This window comes from Strongyloides ratti (genome assembly GCF_001040885.1).
Source record: "Strongyloides ratti genome assembly S_ratti_ED321, chromosome : X".
Lineage (NCBI taxonomy): Eukaryota > Metazoa > Nematoda > Chromadorea > Rhabditida > Strongyloididae > Strongyloides > Strongyloides ratti.
Genome location: NC_037309.1, coordinates 1,683,746 through 1,702,200, shown reverse-complemented (window position 1 = coordinate 1,702,200; position 18,455 = coordinate 1,683,746). Strand labels below are relative to the sequence as shown.

The 18,455-nt window shown below is 19.4% G+C and overlaps 5 protein-coding genes across 5 annotated transcripts; 2 read left to right on the top strand and 3 right to left on the bottom strand.

The window, feature by feature from the left end:
- Positions 1 to 1,168: 1,168 nt before the first annotated feature.
- Positions 1,169 to 2,984, top strand: SRAE_X000036400 (85/88 kDa calcium-independent phospholipase A2; the record flags this gene model as incomplete). Its single annotated transcript, XM_024644701.1, has 5 exons — positions 1,169 to 1,267; positions 1,310 to 1,537; positions 1,672 to 2,352; positions 2,425 to 2,914; positions 2,971 to 2,984. 5 exons carry the CDS (start codon positions 1,169 to 1,171, stop codon positions 2,982 to 2,984), a joined length of 1,512 nt encoding a protein of 503 aa, XP_024510233.1.
- A 60-nt stretch (positions 2,985 to 3,044) lies between these two features.
- Positions 3,045 to 4,721, bottom strand: SRAE_X000036300 (Hypothetical protein; the record flags this gene model as incomplete). The annotated part of the gene is made up of 2 exons (XM_024644700.1): positions 3,045 to 4,209; positions 4,258 to 4,721. 2 exons carry the CDS (start codon positions 4,719 to 4,721, stop codon positions 3,045 to 3,047), a joined length of 1,629 nt encoding a protein of 542 aa, XP_024510232.1.
- A 730-nt stretch (positions 4,722 to 5,451) lies between these two features.
- On the top strand, positions 5,452 to 5,997 carry SRAE_X000036200 (Hypothetical protein; the record flags this gene model as incomplete). The annotated part of the gene is made up of 1 exon (XM_024644699.1): positions 5,452 to 5,997. The coding sequence occupies one exon, from the start codon at positions 5,452 to 5,454 to the stop codon at positions 5,995 to 5,997; it is 546 nt and encodes a 181-aa protein (XP_024510231.1).
- A 119-nt stretch (positions 5,998 to 6,116) lies between these two features.
- SRAE_X000036100 (Hypothetical protein) lies at positions 6,117 to 6,428 on the bottom strand (the record flags this gene model as incomplete). Its single annotated transcript, XM_024644698.1, has 2 exons — positions 6,117 to 6,237; positions 6,280 to 6,428. The coding sequence occupies 2 exons, from the start codon at positions 6,426 to 6,428 to the stop codon at positions 6,117 to 6,119; spliced, it is 270 nt and encodes an 89-aa protein (XP_024510230.1).
- Positions 6,429 to 11,816: 5,388 nt separating this feature from the next.
- SRAE_X000036000 (Ankyrin repeat and Ankyrin repeat-containing domain-containing protein) lies at positions 11,817 to 16,727 on the bottom strand (the record flags this gene model as incomplete). The annotated part of the gene is made up of 5 exons (XM_024644697.1): positions 11,817 to 11,930; positions 12,713 to 15,792; positions 15,840 to 16,237; positions 16,358 to 16,545; positions 16,623 to 16,727. The coding sequence occupies 5 exons, from the start codon at positions 16,725 to 16,727 to the stop codon at positions 11,817 to 11,819; spliced, it is 3,885 nt and encodes a 1,294-aa protein (XP_024510229.1).
- Between the last annotated feature and the right edge of the window lie 1,728 nt (positions 16,728 to 18,455).

Genomic DNA, 18,455 nt, shown 5'->3' with positions numbered 1-18,455 from the left:
TAGTTAAAATTAAAGATCTTAAAAATATATTTCTAGTATGAAAAAATTTTATTTTTATTATTTTTTTATTGCATAAAACTTTTTAATTAAAATAAATAAATTACTAATTATTATATATTTAATATAATTAATATATTTTCTTATATATAATATTAAAATGTTTCTAATGTTTAATAATGCATTATTGGTAAAAAAAAAATATGTTGTGCAATGTCGCGTCTCTCTTTCTTATTCAATCATTTTAAAAATTTTAATATTTATTCTTAATATATTTTTTAGGTAATATTTGAAAATGTTTACTTACTTTTAGTATTAATAATTTTGCTATTTCTTTTTTACTTTTAAAAGAAAAAGAAAAGAAATTTAGAAAAAAAAAAAAGTTGTCATAAAATTATTTCTAATAATTTTTAATATCTTATTTTAAATTATCATTGACATTTATTTTTATCTTAGAGTATTTCATTATTATGTTCTTGTAATAATAATAAAAAATAATTATCATTAAAAAATTTATAGTAGTTTATATTATCATATAATTTTATATTGTTAAGATAAAATTATGTTTTACTATTAACCTTTTATCTCTTTTATGGAGTATTTTTAAGATATTATTGTAATAAATGTCATCTATTTCTACCCTTTATTATTTAGTTATCAAACATTTAATATTATGATAGCATTATAACAAAATTAAATCTGTCAGAAAATACCATTTCAATGACATTTATTTCAATTTTTTTTTTCTAAATATATCATTTTTTAATATTTTTGTAAAAAAAATCTTTGTATCTATATATAGTATCTATTAATTGATTAAAAATAATAAAATATATATATATATATATACATTCTCATAACATAATTATAATTTTTTTTCACTATCTTACTATAATTTTATTTATCAAAAAAAAAAAAAGAAATTTGTTTTTATCTTATTGTTTATTTTTAGTTTATAAAAATTACAATAATAACAAAAAAGTCTCAAATTTTTGTTTTTTTAATATATATAAATATATATTAACATTTATATGTATTTTAAAAAACTTTTATTTAATATTTTTATTAGTTGACGGTTAAAAAAATTATTACATAAATTACTGGTTTCAATTATTATTTTTTTTATTATATAAAATTTTATTCTACTTACAAATCAACTGAAAATTTTGATATGGCACCATCAAAATGTGCACATGAGATATCATCAAAAAAAAAAGTTCTTCGAATTGAGAAGTTGATGGAATTTTGCAAAAATGCATGTAAAAATGAGGTAAATTTTAAATATGTTTATTATTATTATTATTATTTTTAGCTTACATCGAAATTGTACGAGGTTTGGAGTGATACGCAAGCTTCTATTACAGATGTTCGATTATTATTTGCTCTTGGAGCTGATCCTGAAACACTTTTTGTTGATGATTATGGTGTCAATATATTAAATGAACGCAAAACAAATGGTAGTGTATGTCGTTTATGTGCTAGCAAATATGAAAGTTTCTTGGAAAATTCTCAATCAATTTATGATGCTCAGTTTAAATCGGTATGTTTATAATATTTTATTTTAAAAAACAAATTTTTATTTTTAATTTATATATGATTCAATATAACAAATTAAAGTATTACTAAGTACCATATGTTATTTTATTTTTTTTTTAATGAAAAAAAAATTTTTAGATTCCTATTAAACTAAACACCAAAGATAATACATCTTCTTCCTCTTCCTTTTCAACAGACTCAGCTATTGTCAGTTCAAATAATACATTTGATATTAAAAATGATAAAAGATATATTGCTTTGTCATTAGATGGTGGTGGAATGAGAGGACTTGTTTCTGTTATCTGTCTCCTTTTTGCATCACGTAGAATTTTTGGTAATGAATCATTAATTGATCTTGTAAATTGGACTATTGGAACATCAACTGGTTCACTTTTAGCATTATCATTAGCCAAAGGTCACACATTAACAGAAGCATTCTTTAATTATTGGGATGTTAAAAATGAAATCTTTCTTGATAAATCAACAATGGCAAGATTATTTGGAAATGTTGTTGATAAGCAAACAGCAAATGTAGAAAGTGTTTTAGAAAGAACATTTCCTTCAGATGTTTATACATTTAAAAAATATCCTAAAAGATTAACAGTACCAGCTCTTGATATATCAATGACTCCTGCTAAATTACATATATTTCGTAATTATTCTTACGGGGATGAGGAAGATTTTGAAGATGTGACATTTAAGGATGCCGCAAGAGCTTCTGGTGCTGCACCAACATATTTTCATCCTCATATAATGGGTGATAAAAAATTTGTTGATGGAAGTTTAGCTGCTAACTGTCCGTTAAATATTTTATTTAAGGTAATTAAAATCTTTAATATTTTATTTTATGTTATATTACTATTTTTATTACTTTATTTTTTTTTTTTCTAGGAATATGATAGATGTCTACAAAATAAACAAGAATGTACACTTGCATGTATTATATCAATAGGAACTGGTGAACCAGAAGAAACTAATCGTCGTTATAAAACAGGAAATAGTATCAAAAAACGTACACAGCATTTAGGGCATGTTACTGAACTACTTCTTGAACAAGTTGTTGGATATGAAAAGTCAATTCTTGAATGTTGTGAAGAAAGATGTCGTGCTAATGATATTCCTTTTGTTAGAATTAATCCAACAGGAATATCTGATAGAATAGATCAAATTGATAATGGAAAATTAACTGATATGATATGGAAAACATTATTGTGGTTAAATAATTCAAGAGATCTTATTGATAAACTTGGAATGATTCTTAAAGAAGTTCATCAAAATAAAATAACGAATTCACTTTTACCACAAGTATTTTACAATGAAAATAATATATTAGGATGTAATTCATCATCCTTATCAAATAAACTTGAGGGAAGAAAAAGAAGTAATACAATATTATAGGAAAAATAAAATAAATTACTCTTTTATAAAGTATTTTAGTTAAAATTAAATAGATAATAAAAGAAACAATAAATATTGTTTAAAAAAAGAAGAAAAAATTTATAGTATGAAATTTAACGTTGCGAGAATTTTCTAAATCCATCATTATTATTATGAAATACGTGTTTCTTCATACCTTTTAAATACCATGGTATTTTTTTACCATCAATAACACTTTTAATTGTTGGTTTTGGTGATAGATTTAATTTTGGAATGGTCAATTTTGTTGTTGTTATAGGAATAGTGGTTGTCATTATAGTTGCTGGTGGTGTTTGATAATCAATAGAAGTATCATAATCATCTGAACTTTCTTCATTGTAAATATTTTTTTCATTACTATCAATATTTTCATTAGATAACTTGGTTGGTAAATCAATTAAATTACCATCATTTTGATTATCTAATAAGAATAATGAATTTTCCTCATTTGAATTATATTTTAAAGTAGTTGTTTGTAATTGTTTTGAATTAACATTGTTATCATTTATTGATTTTCGTATAAGATAAGTATTATTAATAGGTAAACTTGATATAATTGAAGCTAAAATTTCTATCTCATTTAATTTTACTCCATTATTTATAATATTGTTGTTATTTTTTTCATTACTACTGAAAGATGATTCTAATAAAAAGTTTTCATTTTCTTTTTGATAATTACTTGTTATTAATGGTTTTTGTGTTGTTGTAGTACTAATATCTGAGAAAATAAGTCTAGATTTATTATTATAAAATAAATTTTTATTGATAGGAGTAATAAATGTAGTTGTTAAAACTTTTTCATAATTTTTTGTTATCATATCAGGAAATATTTTTTCTAAAATTTCTTCTGTTTGTCTTAAATTTTTAGTATTATTAATAATTTTTCCATTAATTGAATTTGATAATATACCATTAATATTATGATCATTATATTTTGTTAATGGAACAACTTCTTTAACAATATTTTTAAAAAGATTCTTATTTTTTATTATAAATGGGACAATATTGTTAACTTTATTGTTATTTGATTGTTTAACATTAAATTTAAAAAAATTTTTAACATCAACAATACTTTCAATTGATGCTTCACAAACAATTGGAAATGTTGGTTCAAATGCAACAGATTGAAAATCACTATAAAATGATGCTGCATCAGTACCACAATTTTTGTAAATTTCAAGCGTTGTACATAAATTTTGTTTACTTATCCAAGTTCTCATATGACAAAAAACATTTCCTTTTTGATGTTCACAATTTTTTCTAAATATTATATTTAGATTTTTTTTATTTATATTATTAATAACTTACGCACAAGATAAAATTGAATTATACAATTCAGGTTCTTCAATTTCACATTTATTTGATATTGGTTTATTAATTATATAATTAATACATGAACCTTTACTTAATAATATTCTTTGATTTGGTAATGAAAAAGGTGAACATAAAAATTCAATTGTTTTTCCAACACCATTTAACATTCTTCTTTGTTTTTGACTTCCACATTGTGAAATTTTTTCTCTAAAACATGGTAATGTATTTGTATATGCTTTACATGTTTTTAATAATTTGCTTTCACTATCAATAGAATATATAATATTTGCTATATTTCTATCAAATACTACTCCACTTAATTTTAGTTTAATAATACAACCAATAAAGGCACTTTTAGGGCATTCTTTATCATTATATTTATCATAAATAGCAATTACTTTAAAAAAAAGTAAAAATAATGAAAATAAAATATAAAAGAATTTTAAAATAGTTACCATAATATTTTTAAAGGTAAAAGTACAATATAAAAGTTTATATATTAAATATAATTGAAATAGTTTATTAGAAATTCTACCATCTTTTGAATAATAATGGCAATTGTTGAGTGACAGTAATATTAAAACAAATATGGATGATACATTTTAAATATATCATTGACAGTCTTCTCATCTATCAATTCTCTTTATTAAGACTTTGAAATCACAATTTTATTTAACAAAAAGTAAAATATTTGTTTTGATTAGTAAAAGAAAATTTTAATTCAATTCTATATCTTTGAAACTTATATTTACAAATAAGTATTCAAAAATAAATTGATAAAATATATTAATATAAAAATGTTATCTTTAACTATATATACTAAATTAAATACTTTAAGTAAATTAATCTACATTTAATCATTAAAATTTTAATATTTTACATGATATTATAATAAAATTTACCACATTATATATAACATCTTGGAATATTATCAGGTATTAATTAAAATTAATCTTAACTAAATATATTATAAATGTAAAAAGGTAAACTTTAGCCGTTCCTACAAAAATGATAAGACTAAACGTTGATTTTATTTTCTATATAAATATTTATTAATTTTTAACAAATAAATAGAAAATTTTTCTTATTAAATTACTAATAATGTTTATGAATAAAACAATTTTTATTCATATATTTACAGTTTTAATATTTTGTAATAAAGTACTTTCAAATGATAACTACTTTGCAATGTTTTTTTTTGACAATTCAATTTATGGTAAAAATTCTTTTTCTAAACAAATTAAAATTGTTAATGAATTTGTACTTAATTCTCCAAATGAAGATGATTCAATATCAATTGTTTTATTATCAAAAGGTGAAACATCATATAATAGTTCATTTTATCCAATACCTACATATGATTATGGAGAGTTTTATACGAGTTTAGCTGCTATATCTAATCAACCACCAGCAAAAGACAACATTTCATATTTTGTATTAACATCAGATGTTGCTTCAAAAAATAATTTAAGTGATGTTAATTTATATACAAAAAATCCAATTTTAGTTTACTTTATTGACTCATATATTAATCGAATTGAAGATACAAGAAATATATTAAATATGATATCAGAATTTTCTAATACCACAGTTAAGGTTGTTTCAATTATTTTTGATACAATGAAATTTTCAACTGCAACATTTCTTACCAAAGATTTTAGTTCTGTACATTTAAGTACAGATCATAAAGAAACTTCTCAATGGTTATATAAACAGTATCAAATTTCACAATAGGGATTTTAATAAATTTTATTAAGATACTTTTTTAGTGTTACATATAATTAATAAAAAAAAACAACTTTATTATATTCCATTTATTAGTATGATAACAAAATAAAATTTTATTTGTAAAATTAATTATCACTACTATGCTCTTTTTTATGTAAGGAAACATTTCCTGAACAATCGCTTTTTTCAATGACTAATAATTCTTCACATTCTGAATCATTGTATAATTTATCTTGAAGTAATATTCTAAAAAATATTTTAACATTAAAACATTAGAAAAAAACTAACCTATCATTAAGTGAAAATTTTTTAACTTCCTCATTATTTTTATTTATATCCTTTTTAATATCACTACTATAAAATAGCTCATAAAACCAGATGACAAATGCTCCAACTAAAACTAGAGCCAAAATACCAAAAGATATTACAACAAACATATATAATTTTATAATATTTTTAAGAAAAATTGATAAGTTGAAATATCGCTTATCAGCAATAGCGTATTATTTTTTTTTTATAAGAAATAAATGAAAGCAACTAAATGATTACAATTACTGATATGAGGGTTGAGTTTTATTTTAAAAAATTCTACTTATTTTTTTAATTAAGAAGATAAAATATATTGTGGTTGCCAAAAATAACTATATTTAAAAATATCATCCTTTAAGCTATTATTTAATTTATAATTTTATTTTTAAAAAACGCTTCTTGAAATATTTGAATAAAATTAATAGATGGCAGAGTAAGTAAAACTTTATTATCCAACTTTGTGTCATAACATATGTAAATAAATGACATAATACGGTATGTAAAGTATTAATTTTATATCTTTATTCTGAATGACTGTAAAGTTTTTTAAAAAAAAATTGTGTTTTATAACTAAATTGTATATTTTAAAAATAATTATATGAAAATGTAACAATATTTATATCATTTTACAGTGTTATTAACAGTATTATCAAATGATGTACAAACAATAAAAAGTCTTTTTATAAGAATTTTTTTGTGATTAGAAACTCATATAAGATAAAAAAAATGTACGCCCTCATTTTACAAGATTTATATATGATTTCTTAAAAACATGTACAAACATATTTTTTTACCATTAAATTTCTTTTGTAAAAAATAGTGAAGTATAAAATATTTTGACATAAAATTATTTTTGTATATCAAAAATTTAAAAAAAATATTTATATTTAATATATTTATGTTTAAAGATGTTAAACATTAATAAAATATTGTTTTGTTGACTTGATTATTTAAATAAATAAATAATCAATTTTTGTAAGAAATGAAAAAAAAAATTAAAAACTGAATTACTTATGAGATTAAATATTTATTACTCTGTTAACAACTTTTTTTTTTTATAAATTTTACAAGAATGCAATGTTTATAAATATCAAGAAGATAAACTTTTATCTTTGAAGAATAAAAATATTTTTGAGTGTATTCTATGGATACTAGATAAAAATTAAAAAAAAAAAGCTAATTCACATGAATATATAATAGTCATTTATGAAAAAAATAAACAATAGAACGTTAACATTATTAAGATAAGTTTTTTTTAAGATAAATTTTTTTTTAAAAACAAGAACAATTCTAATTTTTTTTATTGTAAGACAATCTTTTAAAAATATAAATATTTAAATGTGAATAAAAATAAAAAGATAAAAATACTTGTTTATTTTTTATTATTTATAGATAATAGATGATAATAAATATTATCATTAGTAATAATAAATATATATATAAACTTAACTATTGGCATAAAAAAATCACTATAGACACAAGAGTGATGAAAAATAATGTTTTAAACAATGAAACACAAATATAGATGATAAAAAAAGATATATTCAAATGTATTTATTTAAAGCTTATATTTTTTGAAAATATGCTAAGATAAATAAAAAATAACTATAAAAATATTTGATATATATATATTTTTTTTTCAGAAAAAAAAATCCAGTAAGAAAGTGTGTATTTGGGTTTTCAGACAACTGAATCTAAATTTTATTTTTTTTTTTGAATGAGAATTATTATTTTATATAAGAATATGATATAAACAACTGTTGAAAATAAGATTTTTATTAGATGTTTATTAATATCTTAAACAATGATAAAAAAAAAATTATATATATTAATGTTATAATTTCATATGTTATTTTTTTAAGCATACAATGAAAATATGGAGGTTAAATATTTTATTCAAAGTAATATATTACATATTTTTATATATTATGTATATATGTTGAAATAATTAAATTTCAATTTTTTTTCTCAAAATTTTTCATATTCTTTTGAAAATTGTTTTAAAAAAAAATTTTTTTTTAAATAGCTAATAACTTACATTTATTAAAAAGAAAATTTTCAAAATCTTGACATTTGTATAAAAATTGATTCAATTAAAGTACCAAACTACAATCTTTATCATAAATATTTATTTGTACTTTATATTGAAAAATACAAAGAAATGATATTTGTGAAAAAAAAGTTCTGGCAACATATAGCATAACTGAATAATTTTCGACTATCAGCTATGCCAACATCTTGCCTGAGCTTCAAATTCTATATCTATATGTCTTTGTATAACATATTTTAAAATAATATATTTTCTTTTATTAAGTATAAAAATTTTCATGAAAAATAAATATAAAAGAGGAGGTTTATCAATTTTATATTAATGATATAAAATATTTTAAAAAAAAAGAAAAAAAAAATTTAATGTTTGATACATGACTAATTATTTATCTATAATTTTAATTATAATTGCTTATAAATGATGAATGATAAGAAATAGTATACATATTATATAAAAATAAAATAATCAAAATATATAAAATTGTTATTATAATAATTTCTAAGTACATTGTTAAAATAATATATGTATTTTAAAAATTAAATATATACAAAGTCTAAAAAGAATTATTTTAACACAACAACTAAAAATTAGTTGTTTTTTTTTTTAAAAATTAACTATTTTAAAATTTTTTAGAAAAAAATAAAGATTAATGATAAATATTATACTTAATAAATAAAAAAAAAAATTATAGAAACAATATTTATTGAAATAATATGTAAAGTAAATTTATAATATTAAATATTGAAGATTCATATAATGGATGGAAAAAGAATAATTTACCACGTTTCTAATGACATTTTTAGTTTTTATAAAGTGTAATGCTTTTAAGACTAAAAATTTAATGAAATGCTCACAAACAAATACTACTCTCTTTATAATTGAATTGGTTAGGAAGTTAACTTTTTAAAATGAATATATATATATATATATATATATGAATATGAATATGTATACTAAGTAGTTTCTCGTAATAACTTATGCAAATATAAGAAACAAGTCTTGGAAGGTATAATTGTATAAGAATTCATCAAATATATTTGTATATATAATATTTGCATATTATATACATAAATATTTTTATAAAAAGAATGTTTTTAACAATAATATAATATTATTTTATATAAATTATCAATATAAGATAAATATTATTTTATATATTTAAATAATTATAATAGAAAAAAAAACTAATTGTAAAATATAAATTTTATATATATATATGCATTTTAAAGAAGATTATTTTTAATGACTTTTTTTTATGTTAATTCACATTATCATATGAGTAAACGATAAAAATGAATATAAATTTTATAAGGTTTATCTTTATTAAATTTTTAAATGAATCAAGATATTTATAAAAAAAAAAAATTTTTTTTTTTTAGAAATTAAATAATTTTAACAAAATTATATTTTAAAAGAAAAGAGAATATCTAACTTTTAGGGGATACTTTAAGTATTATAAAATAAAAATGATAGTAATATTAAAAAGGTGGAGTAGACAAAAATTTTTGTAAACACTTTAAAACAATTTATATATATATATATAGGTGTAAGTTGATGAAATATAAAATGAGAACGAAATATAAACAGTTTGAGTGTGTTTTATATCATTATTGTTTGAAGAAAGGTTGAAATTTTAGCACTACCGTGTATATTGTCATAGCATTAAGTTATATATATATATATAGTTTTGTGTATTTAAAGAATGTTTAAATTTATAAATAAATTCAGGTATTTTGTACAACTTGTTATATGGCCAAGTCTTTCAAATTATTTCTAACAATCTTTATAAAATAAATAATATATTTATATACATAGGAAATAATATATACTATTATAATAAAAAGTAAAATTGAGAAATAGGTATATTGTAAAAATGATGTATAATGAAGAAAGATGAATATTATTTAATGTACTCCCTATAGGGGAGGGTATCAAACATAAAGCATTAAAAAGATTTTTATATGTATGTTTATAAAAGTTTATTTTAATAAAATATTATAAAAAGCACTAAAAGTTGGGATCAATGATGTATTAAATTACAGATTACTTGATATTTTAAACTGTAACAAACAAAAGAATAAAAAGAAATTTTAAAATATATATAATATTTATGTTTTTAAACTATTAAGTACGTCTATTAAATATTGTTAAAAATAAAATTTACCATAAACTAAAGTATATTTATATAATTGAAAGATACTTTCTTTTAAGAAATATTCTTATCTTATAAATATATATCTAAAATTATTAAAATATCAAAAGTTTTAAATTTTAAAATATTTTGTCTCTTTTAAAAAAAATTTTTTTTTTTTATAACTATTTAAAATAAAAGTTTGAATATGTATTTGTTATTACAACTATAATAATACAATAAAATTATAAAAATATTTTTGTATTTAATAAAATTACAAGTATCAACAAATACTATTATTAATACACAAATAATAAATATATATATATAAATAAAATTTAACTTTATATATTATAATTAAAATATATATAACAAAATATATAATTAACTAATGTTAAATTGATTTTATAAAATATTTTTAGAATTATAATTTTATTTTTAGATTAAATACATTATATTTAAAATTGTCACCCATAATTTCTTTTTATATATGCAAATTAAAAAAAAAATTTTAATTTATTTCATTAAAATAATAAAAGGTACTTTTGATGATGACATACATATTTATTTTATTTTAAAATTCAAACTTTGTATTAATAGAAAAAGTTTATCAATAAATATATGAAAATATATATATATATATATATATAAATAAAAATGTATAGATGAGGAGTATATATAGGATATTTTAATATATACTTTAATATAAAAGAAATTACAAAAGGTTGTCGCTAAGCAATATATCAATATCAAGATATTTCTAGATTAGGTATAAATTAAAATAAATTTTAAATAATAATAATGATTAATGTTTTTAAATTTACAATAAAGATAAATCTATAATTATATTAATTTATAATTATCTTCTACTTATATAATATAAAAATAATTTATTAGGTTATTTAAAATACAATTAATAAAATATGATATTAAAAAAAAATTATAAATAGTATAACTTTTTTTTTTTTAATATATATATTTTTTTGTCTAAAAATAGGTGTTTAATAATATTATAAATATTAGTCAGGTATTAAAACATTATTTCTATACATATAATACCATATTAATAAATAATTTTAAGTCAAATAGTAAAAGATGAATCAGTTTGTGATTCATTTAAATATATATATATATATATATATATATATACAATATATAAATTCATATAAAAATCATCAATACATAAAAATACACATAAAATTTTTTTATTAATTCTAAGTAAATATGAGTTATATATATATATACTAATTAGTCATTTAAAAAATTATATCGATAAAAAAATTTTACAATATTTAAAAAAGCAAATATTTTATTTTCTAATCATTAAATTGACATTTATTGAATTGAGGATTCCTTTTTTTTAAGCGTATGATTATTGTAAGCGTATATCAAAGCAGCAATTGAATGATATTTATTTCCAACGGCAATTGATAATGCTGTTTGTTCATCCTAAAAAAAAGTACAAATTTTTTATTATATTTATTCCATAAATATATTTTATTAAATTAAATAAAAAATGTGACATCATTTTTTTTCAGTAATTTTATACTAATTGTATATAATATCATTCTTTACATTTTATTATATATATTTTTTTTTATCATAAGCTTAAAACTAAAGTGTACTTTATGTAAACATTAACATAACTTATTAGACAGAAAAAAAAAGAATCATTCTTAATCACTATTTAAAATTCTTAAGTAAATATTAATATAAGATATAATGCTAAAGTAATAATTATGGCACACTCTTTTGTACATTTACGTAACTTTTTTTAATTCATATTTAATTTTAATATTTTATAAATTAAATAAATAACTGTTATCATAAATTATAGTTTCTTTATTATATATTTTATTATATCTTAAATATATATCTTTTTACAAATATTAAGATTATATTTAAATACATATTTAAAATTAAAATGACAGGTTATTGGTAAAGATTAAATTAATTCACTATTTGGTAATATCGTATATTTACAATTAATTGTTAATACTCATAAAATTTTATTATTTACTTAAGTATATTATCTTTTATATATAAGAATTATCTTAATTTGATTTTATAAAATTTAATTAAAAAAAATTTTTTTTTTAACTTTATATTAATAGACTATAAAAAATTAAATTATATTAAATGTCTAAGTTAAGGGACTTTCTTAATATTTTAATTTAAAAAAAAAAAATTATTATAAATAAATTTTTTTGTAATTTTAAATGAATACTTACACAATCTGTAATAGATGTATCAATATCTGGATGATCAAGAAGTAATTTGGCTAATTCAACATGACCATGTTCAGCAATAACCATTAATGCTGTTGAACCCTCAAAATCTTGTATATTTACATCAGCACCTAAATCAAGAAGACCTTTTACAGCTGATTCATTATTACATGAGGCAGCTAACATTAAAGCTGTTTGACCATGTGACAATGAACGAGCATTTACATTCCCTGATCTAAATAATCTATCAATAATAGATGCATGTGCTTCATCTTTTGTTGGTGTTGTTGCACCAATCATTATAGCACTATAACCAGCTTTATTAGGTTTATCCATTTCACAAACATGAGAATCTAATAAAACACTAACAACGTCAAATTTAGAATTTGCTATAGCAAAATGTAATGCTGTATTATCATTTTGATCACATAAATTAACAACAGCTTTTAATAAATCAACAGATACATCACGAATATATTCTAATAATGTTGCTATTGCATCAATATCAGTATCCTCTTTTGTAGTTAATCTCATCCACTCATGTTTAACATATTTAATTGCCCAATCAGCAACACTTGGTGTAATATTTCCAGGATTTTCAACAAATTTTAACATTAATCTTAATGCTTCTTGTAATGGAACTTTAACTTCATATTTAATTTTTTCTACTTGTGCAGAATCTGGTGTTTCATCAGGGCTTGAATCTTCTGAAGTGTCAGAAGATTGTGAACCATCATCTTCATCTTCCATTCCTTTTTGTTGATTTTTTTTAGATGATAAATAACGATATCTTCTATCATTATATACATTGCGATCTTTGAAATATCCAAATTTTCTCATTTCTGATGGTAAAGGCATAACACGATCTGTTGCCTCTTCCTCCTCTTCTTTATTTTCAGCTTTATCTGGATTTAAATTTATTTTATTTATTTTAGGTCTTGGTATTAATTTAGGAAAATTTATTGGTATTGGTGTTAAACCATTAATATATGAATTGACACCTAAACTTGCATCTTTTTTAAGATCAACTTTACCAGCTAATACAGCTCTTGGATCATGAACAGCACTTGTTGGAGGTACAGCATCACCAGATTCATTTGTATGTTTCTCAGCAATAATAGATAAATCATTAGCATTAGATTTTGTTAAACGAAAACTACGATGTGTATCACCACGATGAAATGAATTAACAGATGTATCAGTTAATAATTTTTTTAATGATTCAGTTTTTTCAGGACTTAATAATTTTGGTAAAGGTTTTTCCATTTTTTTATCATCATCATCCTCATCTAATGTATTAACTGTTAAATTATTATTTTCTTCTCTTTTATTATCACTATTATTTTCTTCCATCATTGCATTAAATTCTTCCTTTTCAAATTCAATTAATTCAACATCTTTAATATCACTGTCATTGCTTTTATCATAAAAATATTCATCATTTTTACAATTTTTTTTAAATGTTATTGATTCTGAATCAGAATCATTATCACTAGAATCACTTGAAAGACCATTAATACTGATACTATAATCAGGAGTTGGATTAATATATGATAAATCTCCATCATCATCATCATCATGTGTTAATGAAACAATTTCAACATCTTCTTCTTCATTTTCCATATATTCATCAACTGTTTTCATAACCTCTGTAACATCTTTCATTTTGATTGCTTCAATAGCATTTTTCATAGCTATTTCAGCTTCCTCTCTTGCTGCCATCTCAATAATTTTCATTTTAGCATCTTCAGCATCCTGTTTAGCTTCTAATTCAGCTTTTCTCATTGTTGCTTCAGCAATTTCTTTTTCTAAATTTTCTAATCTAGAACTTCTAGATTCAAGAATATCTAATTGTGATTTTTTAATAATAATATATCCTTCATCTTCTACATTAATACCACAACTAACATCATTTGTCTTTTTTTTTATATCTTCTGTCTGTATTTGTACATCAACTTTTTCATTTTCAGTTTCTGTTTCTGTCTGAATTTGAATTTCTTTGAATTTAGATTTATTTAAAGTATTATATTCATTAATTATTTCATTTTTAATATTTAATAAAATTTCATTAATTGGGGAAGTGCCTATTTCTTTACTTTCAATAGTACTTTTTTCATTGTCAAATAAATGATCCTCAACCATAATTGCAACATCTTTTTTATCAATAACCTTATTTCTACTATTTTGTATTAATTTATCAATGTTTTCCTCATTTCTTATCTCCCTATAAATATTTTTCTTTTTGTCATTATAAAATAAATCTTCCTCAATATAACCAGTATTTTCAATATTTTTACTATAATCATATTCATAACTTTTTTCAATTGGCAAGAAATCATTATATATTTGATCATTGTCATTTATAATTTTTGTTCTAACATTATAATATTTATTTTCAATATTTTTTTCCATAATTTTTTGATCATTATTTTTATATGTTTTAAATGTTGGTGAAAGGATTGTTGGTGATATTACATTATTGTTCAAATTATTTTTTTTTAATGATATATAATTATCATGAAAATTATCTGTTAATTGAGATGAAGTATTTCTCAATACTGTTGATGGAATAGTTTTTTTTTCTCTTCTTAAAGAAGCAAAGACATCATCATCAATAAGTGATGTGCCTGTAAATGATTTGGAGCCAACATAAGATTGTAATTGAGTGGGAGTAGATATGAGTGAATGATTTGTCTGTATTTGCGAACCATTATTTGATGTATAGCTCCGAATGTTTGAATTAACATCTTTTTCTGTTGTTAAATGAGATGACGCAGGAAAATAATGATCATTCTCAAAAACAGTTGATGATGCTTTTTGAAGAGGTGTTATAATAACTTCATTTCTATATGGGTATTGATTATTTGGTGTTGTTGATCTACTTGGAACTCTTTTTGATACATTTGTATCAAAAAATAATGATGTTAATGGTGTTCTTCCCGTTGATGGTGGTAATGGTGGTTTTGAAGCATAAACTTTTTTCATATCATATGTATTTAAATTTTTTTTAACATTTCTATTTGTACCTGGATTTGATTTTGATCTTATTTGAGACATTGTTTGAGCGACAGCAGTAAAATATTCTATAATATTAATAATAATAACAATAATGATATTAAAATATTTTTACCTGGTTTTGAGGTTGATGATGATAATTCTTTTGTTGACTCATAACCTGAAGTATTAAATCTGCTAGGGCTTCTTATTGTAGATCTATGATGATTTGAAATATCATTTTTTGTTGTCATTGAATAGTTATATCTTTCACCATAATCACTATGATAACCATTTCCATTAATAGTATTATTATAATAATGTTTTGTTGGTGTTGTTGTAGCTGATCTAAAACCATATCCAGGTGATAAATATGTATTTGATGATCCATTTCTTGTAAGAGTATTACATTTTGAATTTAATGTTGGTGAATATACATATTCATTAATTTTTAATGTTGGTGATATTAAAATATGATTTCTTGTTGAATATGTTATAAATGAAGAATTTTTACTTATATCTTCTAATGATCTACTATAAATTATATTTCATGAGTATTATTATATATTGAATAAATTTTATATGTTAATCAACTTTTTACGTTAATTTATCACGCAATTAAGAATATTTTATGTTTAAGTAAAGTTAACAAACCTGTTTGGTGAAATACTTAAATTATTTGGCCGAGGCATTGAATTATAGTTATTTCTATTAACATATGGAGTTGCATAAACTTGATCATTATTAGTATATTTTGAAGAAACATCTGAATAAACTTTTTCTGAATCATCTTCTATTATTTTATCAGAATGTTGTTTTTCAAAATTAATATTATCATTTTCCTAAAATAAATAATAATATATTTTATAAATAAAAAAATATACATATATAATATATAAAAAAAAATAATAAAACATACCTTTGATTTGATTCCTTTATTAACACATTCAATAAAATCTACAAAATCCAGATCAATATGATACCCATAGGGACAACAACTACAGCCATTTTTATTTTCAGGCATGACAATAAACCCACAAAAATAAGTTAATAATTAATATAACACTAAAAATGTTACTCGATAAATCATTTAATACTTGTTAAAAATATACATAATTAATAAACATAATGCATCAATTAAAATTTTTCTAATATTATTAATTAAATAAAATTAATTATAGAGAAAAAAAAAATAAATCAAGGTAACTAATTTAGAAATATAAATTTTTTAACATTGAAATAATAATTTAATTAGGTAAAAATATATAATAATAAATTAAAAAAAAAAAAGAAAAAAAAAACGGAAAATAAAAATGAATTATATCTTAAGGTATTATAAATTAAATAATCATATATGTGGTGAATTATGTTTAAAACAAATAAATTAAAATAAAATAATTTACACCATCTAAATCATAATATATTTAAAACTATAGCTTTAATAAGGCAATTAATGATTTGGAAATGTTATATATATATATATATATATATATATATTTATATAAATGTTTATAATAATATATACATTTTAAATTTAAATTCGTAGGTGTATTAATTACCTTATATTAATTTCATTATAAAAAATTTTAAATTAAAAATTCAATATCGCTGACATGTTAAGTTGATATTTGATTGATCACAATTGTATAAACTTTTTTTCCCTTTTTTTTTTATTAAAAATGTTAATATATTTTGCATATATATATATAATCAGATATACTGTTTTATACATGTTAATTACAATATATAAGATCATTAGAAACTTTTAAGAATGTCAAAAGAAATAGTAGTATATCTTTATAATTAATTTTATTGTAGATATAAATGAATGGGAAAATGACAAAAATGATGGTACAGTTATATAAGTTAGAAAATTAATTTAAAAATTCAAGAATACTTAGCTTTTAGTTATATAAAAAGATATATATTTATTTGTTGATAAGGATGTTTATACATATATATATACATATTAATACTAGTAAATGATAATAAGCATGGAATACTTAAAATAAAACAATCTATTTTGATAATATAAAACTATTTAACTGTTGTAATGACTTGTATTACGGATATAAGAATGTATAAATATAATTTTTATCGTTTCAAATTTTCTATTTAGTTATATGTCTTTCATATTTAATATATTTTATAAAACATAACATTTAGAAAAAAAAACAAATTGATTTGAACAATCTAATTTAGTGGTATATATATATAATTACATAAATAAATAAATGAATATTAAATTTTTAACATATACAGTATTAATATTTTGCAGTATCATTAAAATATTATTTTATCAAAAAAATCTTAAGAAACAATGATAATTTTTAAATAAATTCTTGATTAACATATTTTAATAATAGAATATATTTAAAAGTACTTAGATAATTAATCTACTTTTTTTTAATATAATAATATTATTTTATTTAGTTAAAAATGATAAGTTTATAAAATATAGTAATATATAAAAATATGTTAAAAAAAAAAAGAAATACATAACTATATACAATGATAATATTTTTATTATATATCTGATATTAAATATTACTATATTTATTAAAATGGCATAACTATTAGTTAAAAGAAAACAGTTACCTTCATTAACATCGTTTACAGTCAAAGGTTATTGTTATAAAGATAATCATCAAACAAAAAGGCGATAAATCTAAGAGTAGAAATATCTTAATCATTCTAAACTATTAACAATATAATAATAAAACGTTAACTGTATATATAATTATTATATATA